Raw genomic sequence first — 12905 nt, 5'->3', positions numbered from 1 at the left:
AATACTGTATCATTCCAATAGCTAGTTTACTGCACTGGGAATTATCATTGAAAGAAAGAGTTTCATAATTAGTATTCGATCATTTGGTTAAGATGTGATGTTTAAGAAGCAAATGAAAACGAAAAATGAAATTGGAATGGGAAGCAACTCTTAAAACACTTTTTCGACCGTAGTCGCGCGGTCAGGCGCGTGCCACTTTATCATTCAATTTACCACCCTAAACTCGATCCAATCCTTTTTTTACACTTTTTTCTATTGTCTTTGAGTGCGAATAAAGAATGGGACGGTTTTAGTGTGGTAGAACGGACAAAAGAATGCCCGCGCGGCAATTGGCGGCTACAGTCGAAAAGGTGTATTGGAATGAGAAGCTACTCTTAGTTGTCTGACACGTGTTTAACCTGATTGTTAAGAAAAGCTGTTCGCTTATTTGGCACATTGAAACACACCTTTACGACAATAACCGCCCATTGCCGCGCGGACATTCTTTTGTGGATTTTACCACCCTAAAACCGTCCGAGTCTTTTTTTCGCACCTATAGACAATAGAAAAAGGTGTAAAAAAAAGATTGGATCGAGTTTATGGTGGTAAAACCTGATTGTTAAGAAAAGCTGTTCGCTTATTTGGCACATTGAAACACACCTTTACGACAATAACCGCCCATTGCCGCGCGGACATTCTTTTGTGGATTTTACCACCCTAAAACCGTCCGAGTCTTTTTTTCGCACCTATAGACAATAGAAAAAGGTGTAAAAAAAAGATTGGATCGAGTTTATGGTGGTAAAACGAACAAAAAAATGCACGCGCGGCAATTGGCGGCAGGGTTAACAAGTTTTTAAAAAAGCCGTTTTTTCGCTGTTTTCGGCATTTTGGAGTGATTTGAGCCTTAAAAAAGGAATTCTGATAACAAAAAATTATTTTGAATTGTCAAACTTAATTCCCTGCCATGCTATTATTGGTTCCAGGACTGAACTATGTGGTATACTGTCAACTGTGCTATCTCTTTGTTTGCTTTAGTGGGAAAGACAGAAAACTGTAAAGCGGAAATACGAAAACGTCTTTCGGTGCAATTAAATTAAATCTTTTGTTGGCGAAGAGAGCTTCCGTCTTTTCAAATCAAGAAAAACATTAATTGAAAAAATCATTCATTGCTTCTTGATTAACAAACGAAGAAAATTGAAACGTCAGCTTAAGAGAGTTAAGCCGTCGAATGTAACTAAGTTGGGTTGGGTTTGTCTTTTTTTGTGTAATGGCGGGGGAAAGTCTTAGCCAATGTGGATAGATTTTGCTTCAGGATGCTTTATTAGCATTCACCATTTTTGAATGTCTTTAGTAAGACTATGGACGAGTGATTTTGATGAGTCCTTGATAGTCGTTTTTTGGTTATTCACTTTGAAGAACTTGGAGATTTTCGAAGGTATACCGTATTTCAGTTTAAAATTTTCGCAAACTATTTACATGAGAATTGGCAAAAGGAAGTAAGCAAAAATAATGATTATAAATAGCATTTAGACATTCGTGGAACACACCAGTGCCAAAGGTCAGATGTTAGCGAGGCAAGGAAAGGTCAAAAGTGCTGATAGGCAGTGGCTATAAATGGATGTTTAACCCTTTGAGTGCCAGGGTCCTTTTTTCTAAGTTTTTTTTAAAAAATCGCTAGTTCAAACTTTAAGGGCTTATATCTCCTGATCTAGAAGGAATTAGAAGCTCGTATATAGCTCGTTGGATAGCTTAGAGTCTCTTCTTTCTTTTGGGCGCCTTCGGCGCCGCCCGATTTAGGAAGGGCGTGGTGGGCGGCGGCCAAGGGGGGGGGTAGGTTAGGGAATTAAAGCAGTCAGGCCCGCTGCGCGGACCTGACTGAACTGATGAAAAGGTGCCCAGTGGTAAAATTTCAAATCAATTCACTAGAAGACAGAATAAAGTAAAACAGGGCCAAATTTGGAGGTTCTTGGATCACTCGTTGACCAAAAATAGTCAAAAAACGGTCAGAATCTCAAAAAAGTGAATTTTTGTCAATTTTTTGCATTTTTTTGACTTTTTTGCTTAAAATTTCGCTGGAAAGACTCACTTTTGAATTTTTTTTTGCTTGACCATAAAGGACAATCTAATTCCTACGAGTTCGACCAAAAATAACGATTTCTAACTCAAACTGGGCATTACAGGAGGGCTTCGCCCTCCTATATAGCCCATGTCGTATATATACGACATCGGCACTTAAAGGGTTAATTTTTGCTTTCTTCATTACTATCCATGTCCATGGTTATAAATTCGTTGCATGATAGATACCTTACAGGTGTGTTACTTCTTTAGAAAGAAAGAAACATTTAAGTATACCATATAAAACAATAATAAAAGAAGATGATTTTGAAATTTGGAATTTTAACGACGCTACTTTTAGTGATATTGCTACGAAATGGTAAGTTTTAGTTGTTTTCAAAATCCTTCGAAATCTTTGAACATTTCTTCATTTTTCACTTAATTACTACTTTTCCCTTTTCCAATTCCACACCCCTGCCCTGATTATACCAATAGGCCTTGTGTTGAATATCTACCTTGTTAATGAATTCTAAGTGTCAAGTTTTAAAAGAGGGTTTCACAATTAAACAGCTTAAGCTTTTAACCATTTTCTGGATTGTTATTTCCCACCTTAGAACTATGATACTTGTCCTCAAGGACTATCCCCTAAGCTTAGAGTGGGCACATTCTTTTTTCGGAATAGCCTGCTTTCATAAACATGTAAACATTGTCTAAACATCTTCTTATGGCTTCCACTTTAGCCCATGGCGAAGACAAAACCATATTCCCACATATTGTGAAGCACCATACAATACAAGTCAATAAAGATTCAGCAACAGTGGCTTGGTCGTATAAAGAGGGTATTAACAGTAATGTAGACTATAGCATACAAATTATTTACCGTGTGTTCGACCCGACAGCCCAACGAGTACAATTTAAAGAACACGTCCCTAAAGGTAAGGTTTCTAAACAACGTCCATTCTGATAATGTTATGGGCTAGGCTGCTGGCATCCACTAACGGATTCGTGCTCCTTATAGAGGATGCTTAATAAGCTATATTTCCTTTGTCCAGAGATTTGCCGCCTTTAGCCGATATACGGCTAAAGACATTTTTAGCTGGCGGGTGTCTACAAATATAACATTACGTAATGTTTAAATTTTCTGTGAGGCACCAAATCATAGATTGGAAAATATATTTGGATTTTGAAAAAAAAGTAGGCGGAAGGAAGTTTGCTTGTTTTTCTTCCTCCTTTCTTGTTTAATGTGGAGATTTTGTAAAATATGAGAAATTAGATTTATTGAATTTAAGTGCCCTGATGTATCTTCTGTGTGCACCAACAAAATTTTGCTTCATAAAACTACATTTTGATGCTTTAATTTGGACTTGTATGAGTGTATAATCTTTTACCACACTGGATTCGTTGATCACTTTGGCTCCAGATAATTGTTTTGTCAGTTCTACAGATATGTTGCAGATTATTTCAAGGTATTCTAGTTATGTATATACAGTACATTTTGGGGGTCATATTGAATATTTCTGACATTACTTCTTTATGATTCTACAAAAGGGAGTGTTGTTGTTCCTTCAACGAGGGCCTTTAAATGTTAAAACAAACAAAGAACTTTTCTTCAGCTTTGGCATTTCACTTTTTAAAACTGTGTGGCCTTTGTATCTTTTCAGGTACTTAGCTTCAATTCTTTGAAGAGATTGGAGTGTTTCTGGTTGTTTTCTTTCACTTTTGACTTTTGTGTTCATATTTGTATTTTTTGAGCTTCGACCGAAGAGCTGATGGAAAAGTTTTGATAAATTTACAGACCAGATATCTTATAAAAGCAAAAGTCAAAAATAAATCTACAGACTGTACATAATGCGCGCATCAGATTGTTTTTTATCTTTTTTCTGTTTTGTTTTTCTGGTCTGGGATTCGAATTTCAAATGTAAACATTCCATTGAAAACGTTCGAAACGATCGTTTTTGCGCGCACATCAATGTCAATCAAATTACTCGCCAAGATTTCCTTTGCGAACCGGAAAGCGGTTGGTAGATCATTAAGCAGACCTATACTACCTGTGGTTTTGTAGAGGTCTGCGATTCAGACTAGTTATGGGCTAGATGGATGTTGTTTAGGTTTTCTGCACAGGCTGGCGTCTTGTATTCTATATCTGTTACATGGACCGGGGTCCATATGCGGTTTAAAATAAAGGCGTAAAATGGTTAGGCGACGAAGAAAATTGTTTCACTTTTTGCACCATTAAACGCTATAGTTAGATAAAATCACTTTTTATGGGTTTAGACTTTTAAATTTTTTATCTGCGACAGAGTGAGGGGCCATGCACCCCTTGTGTCAACATTACCAGTTTAACCATGCTAGGTCTAACCTGAACAAGTCAGTTTTCAGAAAGACCAAAATAATATAAATCTTTATTTTTTTAAAACTCAGATCAAAGATCAACGTATCTGTTGTATTATCCCACAAGTTCCTTGCTGAAATCCAAATAACTTCTAACAAAATTCTTTACAGGTGCAAAGCAGGCTACAGTGACAAATCTTCGTTCAGGAACACCATATCAAATCTATATTCATGCAAAATATCAAGATGTTGATGGTCCATGGTCAACCGCACTAGTTGTCACCACCAGTAAGTCAAGTTTATCTTAGTAAGTTTGGTCAAGGTTTTAATCCTCTCTACAAAAAGCGGCCGTAGCACAAAATAGAGCATTTGACTACGATAGAGAAGGTTGCACCCCATTCCGGGATACATACGCAACTATAGAGAAGTGTCAAGGCTAAATGAAGAAATAAAGAGAAGGAGTAACACCCTCCTCCTCCCTTTGGGTAGAAATCTATAGGGAAAGAAAGCCTTTCAGGTCTCCCTCGACTGAGGTCTTAATGTTACTAGCTTAGCAACTGCAAAAAGCTAGTGCTAATGTTGTTAGCACAATACATGTAAAACCTAAGTCTGTGTCTTGAGACAGAGAATGGTCTAATAATTTGATACACTGGGAAAATGGGGTGGACAAAAGGGAATTACTATAATGAATCTACATTGATACAATTTTTCCAAAAAACAGCCGGACCACGCCCACCACGAACATTCTACGTTAGTGAGATCACAGATAGAACCGCCACCTTAAGATGGACACCGCCCATCGATTATACCCCTGATGATTACCTCATTACACTTCGTAATAACGAAAACCAAAAAGAAGTGGTTTACCCAGCTCTGGCGCATCCAGCTAGCGAATATGTATTATGGTATTTAGATCAAGACACTCCATACATTGCGTTTATCCAATCACGTAAAAATGAAGACCCGAGCACGAATATGAGCATGGGTTTCAGAACTGGTATGTGTGTTGTTTAAAAGTTTTGATGTGGTTTAATTATTTTGTAAGGCCATTTTTAGGTTCGCCCGCTGTTACAATTGCGTTGGTCTGCATAGTGGGCACCCCCCCCCCTTTAAAAAGGGGGGGGGGTTTGAGAATTTTACTGAATTTAAAAGGAGGGGGGCTTGTGAGGGGGCCATCAGATTCATATTATTGTATTCTTCATTTTAATAACCTTGGAATATAGTTAGAGATTGTAAGAGTTTGTGCGTAAAAGGTCGAAAAAAAGAGGGGGGTTGAACTTAAACCTGGGAAAAAGAGGGGGTTGAATAAAAAGAGGGGGGTTGAGGAATTTTCATTTTTAAGAGGGGGGTTGAGCTAAAAGAGGGGGGTTCCATTTTTAAGGGGGGCTTGATACCCCTTTGCCCACTATGGCTAATTGACAAGAAAGGTAATTCGAAATCGATCGGTTGCAGGTTCAAGTCTCCTTTGTTCTTTTATCATTCAGAATTTAAAGTGATCAAAATCTCGACGACCAAACAGTTTTCAAGAGAGAATTATTGGAAATTTAAACCCAGTATTTATCACTTTTCTGACAAAATACCAACCGAAATTCAATGCCAGAGTTTACTAACTTTCACTAAGAACTTAAGTAATGGGAATGCTTACGAAGGATAATTGGATAAAGTAACACTTTCGCATTTGCTCATATTTCAAGGAATTTCGCTCATGCAAACGTAACATCTCAATAGAAAAATATTGCTGAATATTGATTTACAGTGGAGTCTTTTTAACTCAAACCTCTTATCCCATCAGTCAATAATGCTTTATATACCTTACTACATAGCTCGAAACTAATATAAAATTACTAATCGGATTTAATTTAGATTCTCCATCCGTAATCACTCCTTCACATCAACAAGTCGAGCAAACATCCGTTCTAATCCGATGGGAAACCCAAAAAACCCGAATCTTGATCGCTAGATACGATGTCGAACTCAAGGATACGACAATTAAAACCGACAAAGACAGCCGTCGTATTTACCCGACAACGACAAACCAAGAAGTCCGACAAATTAGTATTCAAGATTTGAAACCGGGCACTCTGTACGGGTATCGAGTCCGTTCAGTGTATCGTAGAAATGGTGGAAGTGGAACATGGTCTGACTTACAATATTTCACTACCAAAAATACTGGTAAGATATTGATGTTTTCGTTGAATAAGAACTGACAGCATAAAACTTCTATGTTCAAAGACGACTAATTTAGAGATAAAAGTAAGAGTAAAAGATAGTAAAATATTACGATAGTAGAGTAAAAAAAGGCGGAAATAATATTCTAAAAAATAGTCGCGATTTTTTCTTAAAAGAAAGGCTTTTTTTACGTCTCACAGGATCTTACCTGCGGGATTGAGTTCTCATAAGAGCGGAACACCGGAGGTGTCCGGTCGTTTATACAAACTGCTACTAGCCGCTAGCCGGTAATAGTTATCGTATTACCATACAACACCCATATTACTGTATTACACTGATTATTTAACGACTCCAGTCTGTTATAAAAGACAGTCTCTGTCACCCTCAAAAATCAACTTTAGTTTAACGAGATTCTTTCCTATAGCACCACCTCCAGCTCCAACTGGTGGCAAAGTGGGCGCGTCAGGACTGACTTCCGCCCAATTCCTTTGGGAAGCCCCTAAATACAATTACAAGATTCTGTCATACCAACTGCAATACGCAAAATGGAATTCACGTCCAGAACCTGTTATCACAACCAGTGAAACAAAAACATCATACCTTCTCAGTGAGCTGGAGTCTGGAACCAAGTATACAGTTAAAGTCCGCGCGGTCGCTGTGAACGGATTAAACGGCACTTGGTCGGTCAGCACCACTGTAGTGACAGGTAAGGATATTTATTGAATATCCGTGAGTTTAAATGAGACTACAATATCCAACAGTAGCTCAAAAAGATGTAACATAGTCGATGACAAACTTTTGTAATATTGGGCTATGACCATTCAAAATACATAAGTTTTTTTTCCAAATATTAATAGCTTAAAAATCAGTTTTTTAACCTTTCATCGGTTTTATTTTCGTGTGATTTGATTTCGCATTTACAGATATTCAAACTTCTTAACAAAATCTGATTAAATAACTCCAGTCGACTTTTTTAAGTTTGATACATCATCGCTCATGATAAATTTTTTGATTTTCCAGCTGGTCCCAAACCTGTGTCCAGTGTTAGTGTTACAGAAATTTTCGCCAAAACAGCCAAAATTAGTTGGACTTTATACTCGAACACGACTGCTGATCAAATCAAAGTGGTGATCATTAAGAACACTGATTCTCAAGAACGATCAGAACACATGATTGCAGGTGAATACTTTAACATTGTTCTTATGCTGTTCTTATGTCATTGTACTAGTGGCTTTGTCGTGGTGATTTTTAAGTAAAGTAATTTTAAACAATGAATGTGCCTTAAAGATTTGGCCTTCTTTATTCCGTTAAAGCATTCAATAACTATTTCTAGTGAGCTTTATTCATTTTTGAACGATTCCCTTCAGTGACCCTAATTTTGACTGAGAACCTTTTTATTCTAAAATTTTGCTAAAATGATATCTTAAATAGAGCTGCTTTTCAACGAGCCAAATTCGAATTCTTCTGGTTTATCGCAAAAGTTGATTCAGCTTTATTGGAAGTTGGGCATTTATAAGTAACGAGGCGCTTCGGTTATTTATAACTTCTGCCATGAGTTAAATGACATTTTTTGGGGTTCCTCATAATTGTAATGTTTGAAATACTTTTTATTTTATCAACAGGTAACAAGACAGAATATACGGCCACTTCACTACAAGCCTTCACACCATACGCCATAGAAGTTTCATTGATTCTAAAGGGAGAAGAAAGTTCCGTCAAGAAACATGGATTGAGAACGGCCGGTGATCTGCGTAAGTTGCTTCAAGACAATGTATTGAAGCTTTTATGTTTGGTTAAGTTGCATAATTTCCACCATTATGGAAGCAAATGTTCGAATATGTAGAGCATAGATTTATAAAGCCCAACGGGCTAGATGGCGTGCTTTAAGCTCTTCCAAGCAAAAAAAGTGAATATCGCAAAAACTATTGCTGCTTTTGTTTTCTAAAACCCGCGAAGCTTCTGACTGGTCAAGCGCTGAAATTTTATTGTAATATCACGTGACTTAGGTAGGATTTCCTACCTAACCTCGGCACACTTTTCAGCAAAAGTACTCTATCTAGCCTTTCGGGCTTTTATAAATCTATGATGCAGAGGCAGTACCTTACACAAATCGAACTTATTCCATAATGGCGGAAGTGACATAACTTAACAAAACATGGCCAACCCTTTAGGATGTTTAAAACCCAATCGGAATGTCTCGCTATCGAGTTATCTTTTCTACGGTGTCATTTTAATATTATCTGAAGTACTTAAATGTTAAAGCACTGTACAAGTATCGATAAATTCTAAAGCATGTGATCTAACCCTTACTGAATCAAAAGATTCCAAAGTTTATCAATATGATGGTGAAAGACAAAATACCTTACGAGGCATCAAGACAACAAAACTCTATGATGTTAATGACCTTACAGCAATTACAACAATTAACACTTGAATATTATTTTCTATATTTCAGCATCCCTTGCCAAGCAACCGACCAAGTCAGCGGTTGTGGAACGCACTGCTAATCAACCATTGTCAACAATTTATTATGAGTTTGATAAAATCTCTGGTGTCACTGTTAAGCATTATGTTGTCCGTATACAAGGTAAATATTTTCTGGTTCGTCTTTTTCTCGCGGTTGATTATCAGCCATTACAGAATCCAGGACTTAAATACAGTTGACGCTCTCTAATTCGATTGTCAAGGGGAATTGGATTTTCATCGAATAAGTATACTAGTAATAACATGGTTTGGAGGGTGATTTACACACATACTCGCTACGTTCAGGCTATTTTGAAATGTTTTCAATAAATCTCGGGACTATTATTCCCAGTATCACATAGTAGAACGTCTAATTAGAGATACATCGACTGTAATCACCCCACTCATATTTTCCAATTTTCTCAGTACTCCACTGAAATTTCAAAATTTTCTGTTTAACCCGGTCACAGGGATGTGTAATAAAAAATCAGCCTCTGTACTCATAAAATTACGTGACAGCGGAGAAGGACCTTTTCATCTGGAAATTTTCTGAATTCTTTTTCTTCATCCATATTTATTTTCAGGATGGGATGTTCCTAATGTTCCTTTCGCGCGCACGCAGATTTCCACACCTAGTTTAAACGGTGGAGTACGTCAACGTGTCACTATCAACGACGTGGAATCTGGGTACAAATATCGCTTGACGGCGGTCGGTGTTTATGCAGACGATACGCAGAGCTTGTGGTCTACGGCAACGACCGTAGTTGTTCGTAAGTCTAACTTGTTTTGTTTAAAAAGTGACTCGGTAAGGTTTTCTAGCCTGCCATAATTGAAGGTTGTCGGACAGTTAAAACTATGAAGATCCCTTTGAATTAGAAGATCTGTTTTGATCAGTTACATTTTCTTCCCTACAATAATGTATCTTTAATAAAGGTATCTTCACAGTTTTAACTGTGAGCGACTGCAGTGCAGTGGTAGAGCATCCGGCTACGGTGCGCAAGGTTGTGGGTTCAACCCCCAGCCGGGTCATACCAAAGATTTCCAATAGTACTTGGTGCCCCTCTGCTTGATGCTCGTGGAACAATCCAGTGAGAAAGAGTGGCGCCCTCTGCTACCTTTGGGTAGATAACTATCGAAAGAGGAGTCTTCGGGTCGCCTCCGACTGCGGTGGCAGACTTACTACTTACTAATGTAACACTCCCTATTAAAATCTAAATGCTGTATTGAGGAAAAAAGTTGGCAATTCAAAAATGTTTTTCTATGATTGACATTGAACTCTCTTTTGACAGCTGGTCCAAGACCTGTGACAGCGATCGGGATGAGACGTATCACTAACAATGACGTCACCGTATCATGGCAATCGGGATACACAAGAAGTGATGCGATGTATTCAAAACAAGAGTACATTGTCACACTGTCCAAATATAATGACGATGACACATTGACCAAGGTATGCATCAGTGTAAAATATCAATTAAGACATTTTTCAAATTAGGCTAGGTCAGGTAGTTTAAGCGAAAATAAATCTTAAGCCATTTAAAGGTTACAGAGTAATAAGGGTTATTAACGCGCGGACTAAGACTGCACCAAATGATCACGTAAAGGTTGAATAGCATTCATTCAGAATAACATATCTACCTACCCCATCAAACTCACTAAGAATAAAACAGATTTCGAAATTTTTGTTCTTTGTAGATTACACATGCAACTGTTCAAGCACCATTGGAGGAATATGAATTTCATTCAAAACTGTCAGCGTTGGAAAGATATCAGATCGAGGTCGTGGTCAGAATCAACGATTTAACACCATCTTTATCAACCTCTAAAACAAGAGGATTCAAAGCTGACTCAGGTTAGTGAGTGTGGCTAGACATATCCCAGCTGGCACACGACGTTTTTTTGACGTTTACCTAACGTTCACAACGTCCATAAAACGTTAGATGAACGTTGAAACAACGCTGTGTGTCAGCTGGGATTAGGTGAATTACCTAGTCCCTAGAGCTATAGTTGCAGGGTTTAAAACTTTGACAAGTTGGGCACGAAAAGAAGTATTTCAGATTTACACTTAGTCCGCCCATGTGAGAATTTTATTTATAATATCAACTTTGAACAATAAAATTAGCCCCAGATTCTTCGTTGCTTGACATTGTCTGGGGAGAAAACAACCCTCAGGATATGTAGTATGATTTGTTCGAAGATAAATACTTAAACAAGTTCTTTTCCCTTGTCATGTTCAGAATCTCTCCATGCGCCGAAGCTCAATAAGATCGAACGCACCGATAACTCCATCACATTCATTTGGCAACGTGTTCCGAACAGACAAGATATTTCTTTTTATGAAATTGAATTTGAATCAATCACTCATACAAGACAGCAGGTAAAAAAATGAACTCATCTGTCTCTAGTCATTTAATATTAGTTTCAATATGACTGCACGTTTCTTACAATGACATCCAAAAGTTTTGAAGCTTTCGGATGTTCTTTCGGATGTTCTTCATACTTTGGCAATCCAAGCCTCATGTTCTTAAATATAGTTTGCTCTTATAAAAAACGTGTATAGAAAATCATGGTTTTCATACAAATCAGCCAAAATAATAAAAAGGAACGTTGGGGAATTCCCCTCAACTACGATATGACGATTTTTGAAGACTAAAACCCTTGTACACATGCGTCTGTCCCAAATGGAGATTTTCGAAATGATAACAAACAAATCATACAAAATTCTCATTTCAGCAATACAAAACTAAAGATGGCCTTGCCGATCGATATACTTTTGAAAATCTAAATAAAGATGACATTTACATCATCAAAGTACGAGCGGTGGCAAAAGATGGCGAGAAAAGTGATTGGTTGAGCAGAACTGTCTCACTGAAACATGGTAAGGTCTTCTTGTTGCTCTAGCAGAGATGAGGAGCGATGGCCAAGTGGTCAAAGGCGTCAGTATCTCAAACGAAGGATTCGCGATTGGAATCCCCGCTCCTCCCAATATCCCTTTAAGTTCATATATAGTCAAACCGGTGTCCGTGCAGTAGCGTAGATAGTGATAAAGAGCGATCTGCGTAGGAGAGCAAATTTATACGACAAAGCACTTACCTGTTCATGGTATAAAAACATAATTACTATATCGTTTAAATCTGCACATCATTAAGGCATGCCTAACTCAATTAAATGTAAGAAAGACGGGTTGACTCATGGCCAACACTAGAGCGAGTGGGCCTCTCACTTCTTTATTTGTGCACCCTACACAATTCACTAAAGTAACCTCAGCTCGCCAAAAACACGTCATGCTTTTTCTTCGTTCACAGGAGTAACAAACAAAGTGGACAATATTCGTACACAGAATGTGAAATCAGATTCGGTAACTTTGACGTGGTACGTGCCATACGACAACAACCTCAAGATGTACGAAATAGAAGTTGTCACCGCCAAAGGAGATGACACAAAGACTCTCTCAACCATGGTAGGTTAAAGTTTGTTTGTAAACACCTATACCTCAACCCTTCAGCTTATCTGGCACCCAGATGCAGAAATTTTGCTATGAATGTCGGGGAAATTTTCTACATCTGGAAGGTTTAGATTATGAAATTTTGCAGGACCGCGTCAATGATTTTGCAGCGGGAGGCCTGATAACCCAGCCTTCGTTTTATCGGGAATTGGCAGGTACAACCGAAATATTTTTTGGGTTTGCGCGCAAGGGTAGTTAAATCCGAGTGGAGGTGTGGCACATCAAAGGCTTACTCTCAATCAACTCTGATGGGAAATTAGCCCGCTCACGGCGTTCGTACTAGGCAAGCAGTTCATAGAAACATCGGACGAAGATTTGTGCTTCCCGAAATGAACGAAAGATTCCCAATCCTATTTTCCAATAATTGTTTATGAACAAGGGTTCCCTCGAAGATTAAAAAAAG

At 38.0% G+C, this 12905-nt stretch overlaps 1 protein-coding gene across 1 annotated transcript; it reads left to right on the top strand.

Moving 5' to 3' along the window:
• The first annotated feature begins 2271 nt into the window (after nt 1-2271).
• LOC136817715 (tenascin-like) lies at nt 2272-12481 on the top strand. Its single transcript, XM_067074066.1, has 15 exons — nt 2272-2413; nt 2775-2969; nt 4537-4653; nt 5087-5362; nt 6229-6537; nt 6959-7240; nt 7555-7713; nt 8157-8285; nt 8990-9121; nt 9582-9767; nt 10287-10447; nt 10693-10849; nt 11235-11374; nt 11731-11875; nt 12303-12481. The coding sequence occupies exons 1-15, from the start codon at nt 2356-2358 to the stop codon at nt 12464-12466; spliced, it is 2610 nt and encodes an 869-aa protein (XP_066930167.1). The 5' UTR covers nt 2272-2355; the 3' UTR covers nt 12467-12481.
• The last annotated feature ends 424 nt before the right edge of the window (nt 12482-12905 follow it).

This window comes from Clytia hemisphaerica, unplaced genomic scaffold (assembly GCF_902728285.1).
Source record: "Clytia hemisphaerica strain Z4C2 unplaced genomic scaffold, Clytia hemisphaerica genome assembly, whole genome shotgun sequence".
Taxonomy (NCBI): Eukaryota; Metazoa; Cnidaria; class Hydrozoa; order Leptothecata; family Clytiidae; genus Clytia; species Clytia hemisphaerica.
This window is presented reverse-complemented; position numbering and strand designations above follow the sequence as displayed.

Excerpts from the sequence above, each read along its gene's own strand:
- LOC136817715 (XM_067074066.1), top strand. The coding sequence starts at position 2,356 with ATGATTTTGAAATTTGGAATTTTAACGACGCTACTTTTAGTGATATTG. Across the intron at positions 6,538-6,958 it reads TTTCACTACCAAAAATACTG|CACCACCTCCAGCTCCAACT; the intron begins GTAAGATATTGA and ends TCTTTCCTATAG. Across the intron at positions 7,241-7,554 it reads CAGCACCACTGTAGTGACAG|CTGGTCCCAAACCTGTGTCC; the intron begins GTAAGGATATTT and ends TTGATTTTCCAG.